Here is a 13,095-nt window from a genome sequence, read left to right as displayed (position 1 = left end):
GTGAACCCATGGATATAGAGGGCCAACTGTATTTTAGTGCCACCTTGTTTTTAAATCTCCTGTAACGTTAGCCTTTTAAGATGTAGAAAGCAATCTATAACTATTTAAATCTATCAAAAAGTTTGTCAGTTTGTTTGCCCTGATAGATTATATTTGTTCCTTCTAGGTTCAATTTATTGATTTCTGAAGTATATGATTTAATCTTTCTTTCAGTTAGGGTCTATGAGTGACAGATTCTCCAAGGTTGACCTGAAAAGGCTTTTATTTTGCCCTTGCCCTTGTCAGTTTGATAAGGTATGCAATTCTGGGTTGACAGCACTTTGAGGATATTACCCCACTGTTTTCTAGAATTTGTTGCTGTTAATGAGAAGTTTTTCTTGATCTGTTATTCCTTTTTAAGTTTTCTTTATCTGATGTTCTGCAATTTTACCATGATGTGGATTTATTTTTGTTTTCCCTGCTTGAGACTCAGTCATACTTCAATACAAGTAAATTCTTAGTCTTTATTTTTTCCAATGTTGCCTCTCCCGTATTCTCTCTATTCTTTTCTTCTGGAATTTCTGGTAGACCCTGTTGAAATTTAGCCTTATATATTTCAAGTTTCCTAATCATATTTCAAAGTTAACATCTCTTTATATTGTTACATTATATTATAGGTAATTTCTTCAAGTCTTCCATTTCCGTACTTCTCTAATGATTTCTAATCTCCTTTTAAGTGTACTCATTCATTTTTTTTAATTATTACTATATTTTTCATTCAAGAAATACTATTTGGTTCTTTTTCAAATTCTTTTATCCTTTTAAAAAAGTACAAACTTTTTCTTTTATTGTGATTTTTCCTCCTGTATTTCTAACTTTTAAATCATTTTTTAAATACTTTATATTCTCTTTCAGGTTGTTCTGTTAAATCCAGTTCAGGAAAAGTTAATCCTATTGGCTGCATTTAATGTCTCTCCAACATCGTGGTTCATTTGTAATTTTGGTCTGTAAACTCACCTTTATCTTACTTACTGCTCTTCCATGAGACTTTTATGGATCCTATTTGTGAAAATATTTCTACAGGGAAATTTTGCAGCACTTCTGTTATTATCTTGGGATACCATCAGTAGTAGTCTTAAACTAGTTTCGGGATAATGTCTCACTGGGGGTTTCGGCACTGAAGGTAGGACAAATTCAGATTCTGTAGCCTGGGGTTTCAATTACTTGTGGTGACTTTTCTTTTCCTACTCATGTCCCTGAACAGATGATAGAGTTATTTAATACTTCTCTGGGTTAGCGAGCAGAACTTTTCTAACCTTTTCATGGTTGAGGCAACTTTTAGAGGCTTTAGGGGTTATCCCCGTGGCTCAGGTCCAGCTTTCCCACTTCACACAGGAATGGAAGTTATGCTTCCTGTGTCCATGTGTGCATTGAAGCCACAACCCCCAGCCTCTATGGCTTATGCCACTGCCTCACCATTATGTTATTGACTTTTCTCTTTGCTTCTGCCACCTGGAATTTCCCTTCAAGAAAGAAAGCCTGCTATACATTTGAATTATTTTTATATTTTATTCATAATTTCTATGTGTTTGTAAGTAGGAAGGGCACCTATCCATGTCTATTCAGCCTGCCTTTTTGCCACTAGTCAAGAGTCATTCCTTATACTTAATGAGTATTTTGACTCCCTTTAGATAAGGGCTATGGTTTGTATCTCCAGGTCCTAGCACAATGCCAGATACATAGAAGGTACCCCCCAAATTTTGCTCATTGGCTTCTTTTCCATTTACGTTTTGGTTGAGCTCTCCACTCTTGAATCATAATCACATTTTCATACCTTGTGCTCTCCAGTTCAAGACGCTATCATCTGAAATAACTAAATTACCCACAAAATATAGCAAAAGTAGTATTAGTATTTTTAAGCCTCTCTGTTTTAGGTAAAGAAAGTCAGATCCAGAAAGATTATGTGCCTTGTTTATATCCTATAACTAGGTTTTTAGAGTTATGGTCTCATAAAAGTGACAGTAGCTCTTCATTAGCCCAACTTCCTCATTCTATGCAAAGAGTACATTCTCCATTAATAGTAACTCTTTCCAGAGCAATAGCTGGTTGGTAGCTGAGTGGGGACTAGAATTCTGATCTCTCGGTTAGTAATCAACTGCTCCTGGTCCCTCCTCACAGTGCCTGCCTTTACCACAGGGATAACAGGAAGAGTGAGCATCAGCTTCATTATATTTGAGAGTCCATACACTGGAACATACTTAATAGTAGTATTTTTCTTTTATAACACCAGTGTGATAATAATAATAATAATTCCTTATATTCTTTTAAATTGTAATAAATAATACTTCGAGGAATACCAGCTCTTTTTTAACACCTTTACTACACATCATGGAAAATTAAGTGCAGAACATATGTGACACTCACATTTCATGCTGCTTGAAAAAGTAGCAGAAAATATTTGAAATTCCAAATAGAAAACATGAATTAAATTTCTTCTCCTAAACTAGATAAAATTAGAATCTGTTTTGAAAAGTCTAGTTTAAGTGGGGGAATAAAAAATATCTTTCCTTAGTCAAAGAAATTCCATCAGGAAACTCTAGTGTCTAGCTCGGAGTCCTTAGGGGTTTACAAATCCAGGGATCTGTCATTTTTCCCAGACCAGGAATTTGAAATATCTGGGTGAGGATAAAGTTTATTCTTAAATGAGAGGACAATGTTTATGAAAGTTTATTCCATGATGGGAAAAAAACTTAAAAACTTAAATAAAATACATAAAGTATAGACTTTACTTAAGGTAAAGGTTGTTCAATGTTAACAACCTGGTTACATATTCCAATAAACTGCTTAAATGTTTTAATAAAAATTTCCCCAATTGTCTATTAATTATAAATATTGAAAAACAAATGCAGGGCGATATGGCAGTTCTTAGAACTGTTCCTGTTTCTCTTTTGAGCTAATCAGTTGAAATTTATGATTAAACCTACTGTAGACTTTCAGTTTGATAGGCTGAGTTTCAATCCAAAGGTCCAAACTAGATCAACGGCATCTTTTCAAGGTATATTTCAGGGAGTGGAGAAAACTATGCACTAAATTATCAAAAAATACATAAATGAAAAATAGTAGCTAACATTTATTGAGTGCTTACAGTGTACTAGGTATCATCTTAAACCTGTAAACATATTAACTAATTCTCACAACAGCCCTATAAGATAGGATTTATTATTAATAATAGGAAAACCACAATACAGAAATGTTGAGTAACTTGCTCCAGTTTACACAGTAAGAACCAGGCAATCTGGCTGCACGGCTTTTTTTCCCCTACTCATGTATTTTTCCCCAACTCTCATGTACACACTCTACACCAGATGTTCTTCAGTAACATGTGTTATCAAAACCCTGTGGGTGGGCTTCCCTGGTGGCGCAGTGGTTGAAAGTCCGCCTGCTGATGCAGGGGACACAGGTTCGTGCCCCGGTCCAGGAGGATCCCACATGCCACGGAGCGGCTGGGCCTGTGAGCCATGGCCACTGAACCTGCGCGTCCGGAGCCTGTGCTCCGCAACGGGAGAGGCCACAACAGTGAGAGACCCGCGTACTGAAAAAATAAAAATAAAAAATAAACCTGTGGGTGGGGTTGAATTCAGAATGTCAAGTAAAAATATCTAGTACCTGAAAATCAAGGAAAAATTCACTAAACCAAGGTCCTAGTCTCTTAATTTAAGAAAGTGACTTGTAGGACTTCCCTGGTGGCGCAGTGGTTAAGAATCCGCCTGCCAACGCAGACGCCACGGGTTCGATCCCTGGTCCGGGAAGATCCCACATGCCGCGGAGCAACTAAGCCCGTGCACCACAGCTACTGAAGCCCACACGCCTAGAGCCTGTGCCTCGCAACAAGAGAAGCCACCACAATGAGAAGCCCACGCACCACCACAACAAAAACAACAACAAAAATTCGTCATGAAGGACCTAGGGGCAAGATGGGAGTAAAGACACAGACCTACTAGAGAATGGACTTGAGGACACGGGGAGGGGGAAGGGTAAGCTGTGACAAAGTGAGAGAGTGGTAGGGACATATATATATACTACCAAACGTAAAATAGATAACTAGTGGGAAGCAGCCGCATAGCACAGGGAGATCAGCTCAGTGCTTTGTGACCACCTAGTGGGGTGGGATAGGGAGGGTGGGGGGGTGGTATAGGGAGAGTGGGAGGGAGGGAGACACAAGAGGAAAGAGATATGGGGATATACGTATACGTATAACTGATTCACTTTGTTATAAAGCAGAAACTAACACACCATTGTAAAGCAATTATACTCCAATAAAGATGTTAAAAAAAATCCAGGAAAAAAAAAAGCAGCTATTTTCCTGATTCATAAAACAATTGAAATACCAAAAAAAAAAAAAAAAAGAGTAGCCCCAGCTCGCCACAACTAGAGAAAGCCCGCACAGCAATGAAGACACAACGCAACCAAAAATTGATGAATTTTAAAAAAGAGAGAATCTTTTAAGAAAGTGACTTGTAAAACGGGATCATCAACTTAAACATCACTGATTCTGATGTTAAAATAATGCATGCCCCTCAGCCAATTACAAAACAAAATTTCTTCCTCCAAAAAATCCCCTCCCTTTCATAGGAATTATTTTCTTGATTTAAAGAGTGATTATATGAGGAAGCAAGAAGGGAGATGGGTAAAGCTACAGAACAGAGATTTACAACAACAGGATTAAAATTGAATAAAAGTACAGCTGCCTAAAACCCAGCTTCCTCCATCTTGGAAAGACTTCTCTGGACTTTTCTTAAACCCCAAAATGCAACCTGCCCTCCAGGAACAGTCACATGAGTTTGATTTATTATCAAGTTTGCCTCTTGGGGGAGTATGTAATTGAATAAAATGAAAGCCAAGCAACTGTAACATGGGAATAGTAATAACTGCCTCAGAGACAGTTGTCAGGATTAAATGAGGGAAGGTATGTGAAGTTTTTTAGCACAGTACCTAGAATACAGTAAAAAAAAATTAACAGTACGTTTTATAAAAATGAAACATATAAATAGTATACATATAGCCACATTGATGTTCACTCTATAGCCAAACAACAGCGACTTCTAATTGAAATTTACTTACTGCAGAATTTAAATTTTTTTGTACTTTTTCTACACAGAGGCCATTACTTTTTCATAGAAAATAAAAGCGAGAGAGATATAACTTGTTTATATAAATATGTTAAACCTAAACCATAGATATATATATATTCTGTTTATATTGAAAATAAATTTTGAAGGCAGTAAAATTAATTTACCCCAAATTTTATGTGTATGTGTTTATGTATATTTTTCCTGAGTAAGACATTCATAGTTTTCATCGGTTTCTCAGAGATATCCATGACCCTCCCCTTAAAAAATAAGTTTAAAAACAATTCATCTCTATGCCCAGGTAAAGGGACTAAAGTGAGAGCATTCAATACTTCCATGACATGGGACGAGACGGGATGGGAAGGGGCGGAGGAGAATGACTGGAGAGGTAGGGAGTGAAGTGGAGAAGCCAGAATTTACCAACTAAGACAAAGTCTGAATACAGTGAACAAAGCAAAACAGTAACAGCAAACAATACCGGTCCTTCAATCTTTCTCTTTAGGTGGTACTGAAAACCTCCTCCTTTTCCACTGGGTTTACCCAAAAACTGAGGGATGTCCCTCAGAGCCACTTCAAAAAAGAATCAGCCAGAGCAAGGAAACGTTCATCTTTTCTGAGGAGCTGGTATGCTTTTATTGTTAAACATGGGTTCTTTATTATTTATTATCGTACGTTTGGGGCCTTAGCCCTCAGGAAACCCAGGGATATGTTTTGTATTTATTTTTAGCAACTCCTTCTAGCCTTTGATTTTCATTTACTTTCTATCCCCAAACGTGTCCTCTTCCTTACAGTGTTTTTGTACTTTGGTCCTTGTTTTAATGGTTCTATCGTACCTGTGTTCTTTATAACTCACCATAAATTTCCCTTTAAAAGTAGATGTCTTGTAAAGGAAGAAAAGGAGGGAAGAAGGGAGGAAGGAAGGAGGGAGGGAGGGAGGAAAGGAAGGAAGGAAGGAAGGAAGGAAGGAAGGAAGGAAGGAAGGAAGGAAGGAAGGTTCTTAAAAGTATACCCTTTAAATAAGGTCTTGTAAATTTAGCAGCCTTAATAGGGTGAAACCTATAGTTCATAATTTTTTTAAACCTCAAATTATTCTACAAACCTTAAATAAACAAAACCACATTTTCTCCAAGTTTAAATTGTACTGCTTTTATTCTGATAAATTTTTTCTTGCTTGTTCTCTAAATCCTATTAATATAATATTCTCTAAATATGTTCTTTGGGGAAAAACCAGATCTATTCTCAGCTACCACTCCATCTGCAGCCAACATATTTGACTCCTTTTGTCCTTGACAGTGGATCTTTGCAGGCATGGTTTGTGCTCCCCCAACCTTCTGTCCTCTGCAGTTACCTTCTCTGGGGGCAGACCATCTCTCCTGCCCTTTCCTGACTGGCATTATTTACCCTTACTTACTCAGTTTCATTAGAAACTGTCTCTCTGTCTCTTTTTTTTTTTTTTTACAAAAGGGAATGCTCAGCACATCCAGTTTCGGATCCCTTTATGGAAAACCCCATGGCACAAAGGAACCAGCATTAGTATTATGGAAAATCTCTGTTTTGAGTTTCTGGGGCTTTCCTTTAACATCATTGTTTACACACCATTGCCCGCCTTCACCTCCCCTTCTCAGGCTCAGCTCTGCCACATAGCAGGTAACTAACAAATAGTTGACTAACCAGGAAAATTGTTTTCTAAATGATCTTAATTTTTAACTAGTTTTCTACACCTGAAAAGTGGGAACTTTGTGTGCAAAACATAAGATCATTTTTTTTACAGTCCTAATGAAAACATGCCTAAACTTTCTTCTTGAAATGAAATTTCATTCTGCATGTTTAATAATGTGTGTGTGTGAGTGTGTGTGTGTGTGTGTGTGTATGTGTGTGTGTCCATAACTATTTTCCTTCCTTGGATTTAGCTAAACAAGCCCAAACATGTGCTATGAATGATTTAAATTATTACTCGGCTATTCATTCAGTCAGGTGTTAAAAGAACATGAACAGGCCAATTCAACTGTTGTTCGTCACCCTGCACACTTAACACACACACACACGCATGTTACACGCATGTATTCATGTATATACGACCGTATGCTAGCCATCAATTGACCCTTGTCTTTTATAGTTCATAAACGGTGGGCAGTCTCAGCCTAGACATGGCACTTTCCGGTACTGGTATATCAGGTGGCAGGGACCAAGGCTCAATACCTTCTCTTGCTCTGAATTAAACACAGCAGGATGACATTACCTCTCTGGATCCTGATTACACTCTTCCAGGTGCCCAATCCCCAAATGATGGCGGTCAGCAGCCCACACACAGTGGCCACCAGCACCTTGAGGTTACACGCATGGCAGGAAGCCATGGGGAATCCAAACCACAGATCCACTGTGCTGCTTTTCTTCTTGAGCCAAGAACTTTAATCAAAAACTCTTCTAAAAAAAAATAATTCCTTCTCTCAGGGTTCTAGCAGTCAGATGTCCCATTTTTTAGGATTTTTGAGGTTACTCAGGCAGGAAGCAGTTCAAATCACCTAATAAAAGGTACACAGTCTGCTTGCAATTTCCTCATCCTTCACTGAATGAGAACATGAAAAAAGTGATTGGGGTTATGCGGAAGGAAGATAACTCAGGGCGATAAAGGAGAAAGGGAGGGAATAGCTAACTGGGTCAAAGTGTAAATGTCCTGAGGAGCAAGGAAGTGGGGAAGGGAACAAAAAAGAAAAAAAAAAAAAAAGAGAAGTCAGGAAGGCAGTGGACCTGGGGATCACCTATGGTTCAGCTTCCTGTGTTTTGTTAGGAGGCTCTAGCAGAGGTAGACCAGCAGGCACTCCAGACTGTCCACTGAGGTCGAACAGTGATGTCCACTCATGATTCCAGTACTTGCACGTCTTTAAGAAGCCCATACTTTGACAGCTATAGTTGGTGAGTGGGCATTACTGGCACATGAATCTTGAAAAGCACTGAAGACAGCATTACGGCCCATCTGTTATGGGCTGAACTGTGCTCCCCTAAAAATTCATATGGTGAAGTAGTACCTAGAATATGACCTTATTTGGAGATAGGGTCATTACAGGAGGTAATCAAGTCAAAGTGAGGTCATTAGAGCTGTCCCTAACCCAATATGACCGATGTCCTTATACAAAGAGGAAATCTGGACACAGATATGCATAGAGAGAAGAGGATGTGAAGAGACATGGGGAGAAGACAGCCGTCTACAAGCCAAAGAAAGAGGATGCGAACAGATCCTTCCCTCTCAGGCCTCAGAAGGAACCAACGCTGCCAAATGCCTTGATTTGGGCCTTCTAATCTCCAGAACTGCTTAACAAGAAATTTCTGTTGTTTAAGCCACTCAGCTGTAGTACTTTGTTACAGCAGCTGTAGCAAACCAAGCCACCATCTGAGTCACTGTCAGCTGGTGTCTCTGCAGCTGCAGCTCTGACCCTCTCCTGCCCAGAGGCCCATGTTCTTCTTCCCTACCCCTTCTCCACTCTCAACTGCAAGAATGAATGAATGCATGCAGTTAGAGTTCTGTTCCTGGTAGATTCAGATAGGTTTTACAAAAGAGGACACATTTAAGCTGAATTTTTTCAACCCCCAAACAACTATGTATTTTTCCCTGTTCTCTACAACGCTCACTTCATCAAAACAAAGCTTGCAGGGGACACACACATAGGCTCTAAACTTTACCTCACCCAGGGGTTTCAGAAAAACATACCAGTGTATCCCAAAATGGAAGAACTTAGAGGCAATGTTGCCAAAACACAAAATAGATGAAGGTGAATCCATTATCTCATTTACTGTGAATAGATTAAAAAATATCTGTTTCTGATATGTCTACATGTACATGCACAGAAAATGTCTGGAAGTGTACATAAAAAAATTCCTCTTGGGAATCTGAGGGATCTGATGAGAAATGTATTTTTCATTTTACACCCCTTTTATGATTTGAAGTTTTCACCTTATGCCTTTATTATTTTTTCAATTATTACAATAATAAATATATCTATTATTTCTTCAATAATAAAGGGAATAATTTTCAATAAATAGAAAATGTAAGAAAAAGAATACCAAGCACTATGCTATGCACTTTACATAACTGTATCTCATTTATAAATATGTACAATAACCCCATGGAACAGATACTGTTACCCACTGCACGAATGAAGAAATGAGACTTGGGTGGTATTGCTCTCAACAGGAGCTCTGTGGTTAAGGAAATCTGGGTGACACTAGGTGACATAAAGGTAACAGCTTTCTTCAATTCTAGGATTTCTCAGAGCCTTTCAATGTTCAAACACCTTGTGAATTATCAAGTTGCCAGCATTATCTGACCACAGAACCCTCTTCTCGAGAAGAATCTCTCAGAAATAGCATTCTTAGGAATATGCTTTGGAAACACTGTCTTGCATGAATATCTGCAGAATGGTCGTAATTGAACTGTATGACTATAGGCACTGATCATGGGCTCATGTTTGCCATGTGGTAATGGTATTCATCTCGTGTAGGGTTCCAGATTTTTTTTTTTTTTTGCGGTACGCGGGCCTCTCCCGTTGTGGAGCACAGGCTCCGGACGCACAGGCTCAGCGGCCATGGCTCACGGGCCCAGCTGCTCCGCGGCATGTGGGATCTTCCCGGACTGGGGCACGAACCTGTGTCCCCTGCGTCGGCAGGTGGACTCTCAACCACTGCGCCACCAGGGAAGCCCCAAGATATTTTGAAGGGGTTGTACACTGGTGACTGAAAACTGACTTTGGTGGTGCTCAGACATTTTTTCTTCCACACCTGACAGAAGTGCTGGAATTCTGGGATGTTACAGTGGCCATAGCTTTTTAGTGCTTTCATATCTTTATCTATAGGCCAACTATCCAGCTAGGAACTCTAGAAATTCATAAAACAGAAGAAATCCCTAGGCACAGAAATTTAGATGTTGACATTTATATAACAGCATGAATTTCAATTGGTTATAGACAAATATATAAAGTCATCAATTTATATCCACACACATATTAAGATGACAAAGAAGGAAAGGAAAAGAACTAAACAGGGAATAATTCATTTATTCATTCATTCTACTCATGCAGACGTCACGCTACATGCTGGGGATAAAATAGTGAACAAGAGAGGCAAGGTCCCTGCTCTCACATAGCTTACACTCAGGGAGGCCTGGATTTGTACTGACTTTGTCTCATTTGCTCTGTGACCCAGGACAAGCTACATAAGCTTTTGAATCTCTGTTTCTTCATATTTTAAACAACCTATCTGAGGCCTTTTGTTCCTGAAAATTTCAGTCCTAAAGTCATAGTTGAGGAAGCCCAGCGCAGATTTAGAATCCAGCGGGGTAAGGAGGGGATCCACAATGGGGGAGGGCAAAAGGCGGGCGAGAGCCTGGCATGAGATGTCAGACCCCAAGCAGGGTGAATAAGGCATCCATGTGATGGGGAGAGGCAGCCTGGCATGAGGCTTCAGAAGCAAGGGGTGAGGAACGTGTCCAGGTGAGAGATAGCCCCATGTGGGAAATCAAAGCTACAGCAGAGAGAGGAGGGCAGTCCTTCAGAGACCGAGAGGGGTCAGGAAGACATCTTCATGGGTGGACTGGTTGGTGTGGGAAGTCAGAGCCATAGTTAGTGAGAAGGGTACCCACATGGGGTAGCAGCCTGGAATAGGGAGTCATACCCCAGGCAGGAAGAGAAGGGTGTCCACACGTGGGTGGAGGTGGGGGTGAAGATCAAAGATTGGTTACATACTGCATGATCAAACAGCTAAACATTTAAAAATAATCAGAGCCAAGTTCCTTACTCTAAAAGGGAGTTACAACTGTGGAAAGGGAGAAACTTGACTTCCATAAGAATTTCAAAACAAGTAATCAGAAATGTGGAGAAAGAAACAAAGTTACATGCAATCAATTCTGAAAGAAGCAATATCCTGCAGGGAAAGTGGCTGTCAGAAAAATGCGTAAATGCAGTCCTGAGCTTCTTATCCAAAAGAGGAAAACTTTTGACTACAACAAAGACAAGTGTTTCAAAGAAGGTGTATGATATTACTTTTTTTTTTTGCGCTACGCGGGCCTCTCACTGCTGTGGCCTCTCCCACTACGGAGCACAGGCTCCGGACGCGCAGGCTCAGCGGCCATGGCCCACGGGCCCAGCTCCTCCGCAGCATGTGGGATCCTCCCGGACCGGGACACAAACCCACGTCCCCTGCATCAGCAGGCAGACCCCCAACCACTGCGCCACCAGGGAAGCCCGATATTACTTTTTATTTCTAATACTTGACCTAAATAATTTCCATTGTGTCTTAAAAAAAACTATAGCATTGAATTGGAATTGGATGTATATATCAATACAAACTCATGGATTTTAAATATATTTTTAATAATATATATTTCAATATATATTCAATAAATATATTTTATATATAAATAGTATAGAAGTAAACATAGGTGCAAGGTATGTTAATACACAAAAATGTATATGTTGCATATTTATGAAATAAATAACACATTTACATACATATATTGTCTAGCTCTAGCCACTCATAGGGCCTGGAAGTATTTATACCCCATTAGCGATAAGCACCCCTAAAGCTCAGATTCTGATCTAAAAACAATTTTCCACTAAAAGGAATATGGCTTCTTGGGAAAATGGCTAATTCCAAGACTGGGGCAGGGAAACTCCAAGATGAGCCTAGAGTATCTTATATCAGAAAGCAAAAAAGCGTTCAAGGAATGACGGGTACATATTAAATGGACACAGACTCCAGCATGAAGTGACCCCCCCACTACCAAATGGGGGACAATTTGAGCATCAAAATAAATGATGCTTATAAAATACTATAATCCATTAAATAAAACAGGAAACCTACTGAATCTGAAACTCTGTGGGTGGGGCCCCACAATCTGTGTTTTAATTAGTCCCCCAACATGATGCCCACAGACATTTGGTGAGAATTACCCTTTAGGGTAATTCTCCCAAAGGGAGTGAATGCTTTGCAGTAAATTAGCAAATGGCAAGAGATTAAATGGCTTTTTCATGTAATAGGACATTCCTTTGTTAATGCTTATGGGAAATCTCATGGCTTTAAAGATTGCCAGATATTCAAATAAGTATGCTAAAATTCATAAGGAGCCTGTATTTTTGTCACATATGAAACTACCATTCTGTTTTATCTTATTCATTTATTTAAACAGATTTTTTTTTTTTTTTTTTTTTGGCGGTACGCGGCCTCTCACTGTTGTGGCCTCTCCCGTTGCGGAGCACAGGCTCCGGGTGGGCAGGCTCAGTGGCCATGGCTCACGGGCCCAGCTGCTCTGCAGCATGTGGGATCTTCCCGGACCGGGGCACGAACCCGTGTCCCCTGCATCAGCAGGCGGACTCTCAACCACTGCGCCACCAGGGAAGCCCCAATTTAAACAGATTTTAATGAGTTTATACCCAGAAGTGTCAAGAAGTTCTGAAATTCTTTTTATTTCCCTACCATCTGGACTGTGACTCCCATCAGAGAGTTAAGTACACAGAAACCTGCTTACCTTACTTCCCATGGCATTGATGACCAAGTCCAGCCTCAACTTCCCCACCTGTTATACCTTAGAGATGAGCCTCTGAGTTTCTCCATTGGAAAGCCTCCCAGTGGCATTAGCTACCCCTTAATTAGTGAAGAGTCTGAGCCCCTGCTAACAGAGAAACCCTAGAACTCACCTGTTTGTATATATACACAACCCTACCATCCTCTGTTTCTACCTGGCGGTCAATGGAGGACAGGAAGAAAGGTATCCAAAAAAGTTTTTCTGGGCCAAGAGGAAGTTACCAAGTCACTCACCTTTCTTCCTTGTGCCTTCTGGTTTTCCTCTGCTCTGTACGCCATTGTTCTTCAGGTGCCTCCTACACTGCCCAGAGCAAGATGTTCCAGATGGGATCTCAAGGGCTGATGGATACATAGAAGGAAGTAACTGCTTAACACTAGTAGAAGTTTGTTGCCTACGAAATTCAGGTACGTGTGC

At 39.9% G+C, this 13,095-nt stretch overlaps 1 protein-coding gene across 1 annotated transcript in view; it reads right to left on the bottom strand.

Annotated features, from left to right (window-relative positions):
- Nucleotides 1-7,462, bottom strand: part of ADGRG7 (adhesion G protein-coupled receptor G7) — an 88,842-nt gene extending 81,380 nt beyond the window's left edge. The window contains 1 exon segment of the mRNA XM_060297501.1: nucleotides 7,332-7,462. Coding sequence (XP_060153484.1) covers nucleotides 7,332-7,462 — 131 coding nt within the window.
- Nucleotides 7,463-13,095: the final 5,633 nt, after the last annotated feature.

This window comes from Globicephala melas, chromosome 4, assembly GCF_963455315.2.
Source record: "Globicephala melas chromosome 4, mGloMel1.2, whole genome shotgun sequence".
Taxonomy (NCBI): Eukaryota; Metazoa; Chordata; class Mammalia; order Artiodactyla; family Delphinidae; genus Globicephala; species Globicephala melas.
This window is presented reverse-complemented; position numbering and strand designations above follow the sequence as displayed.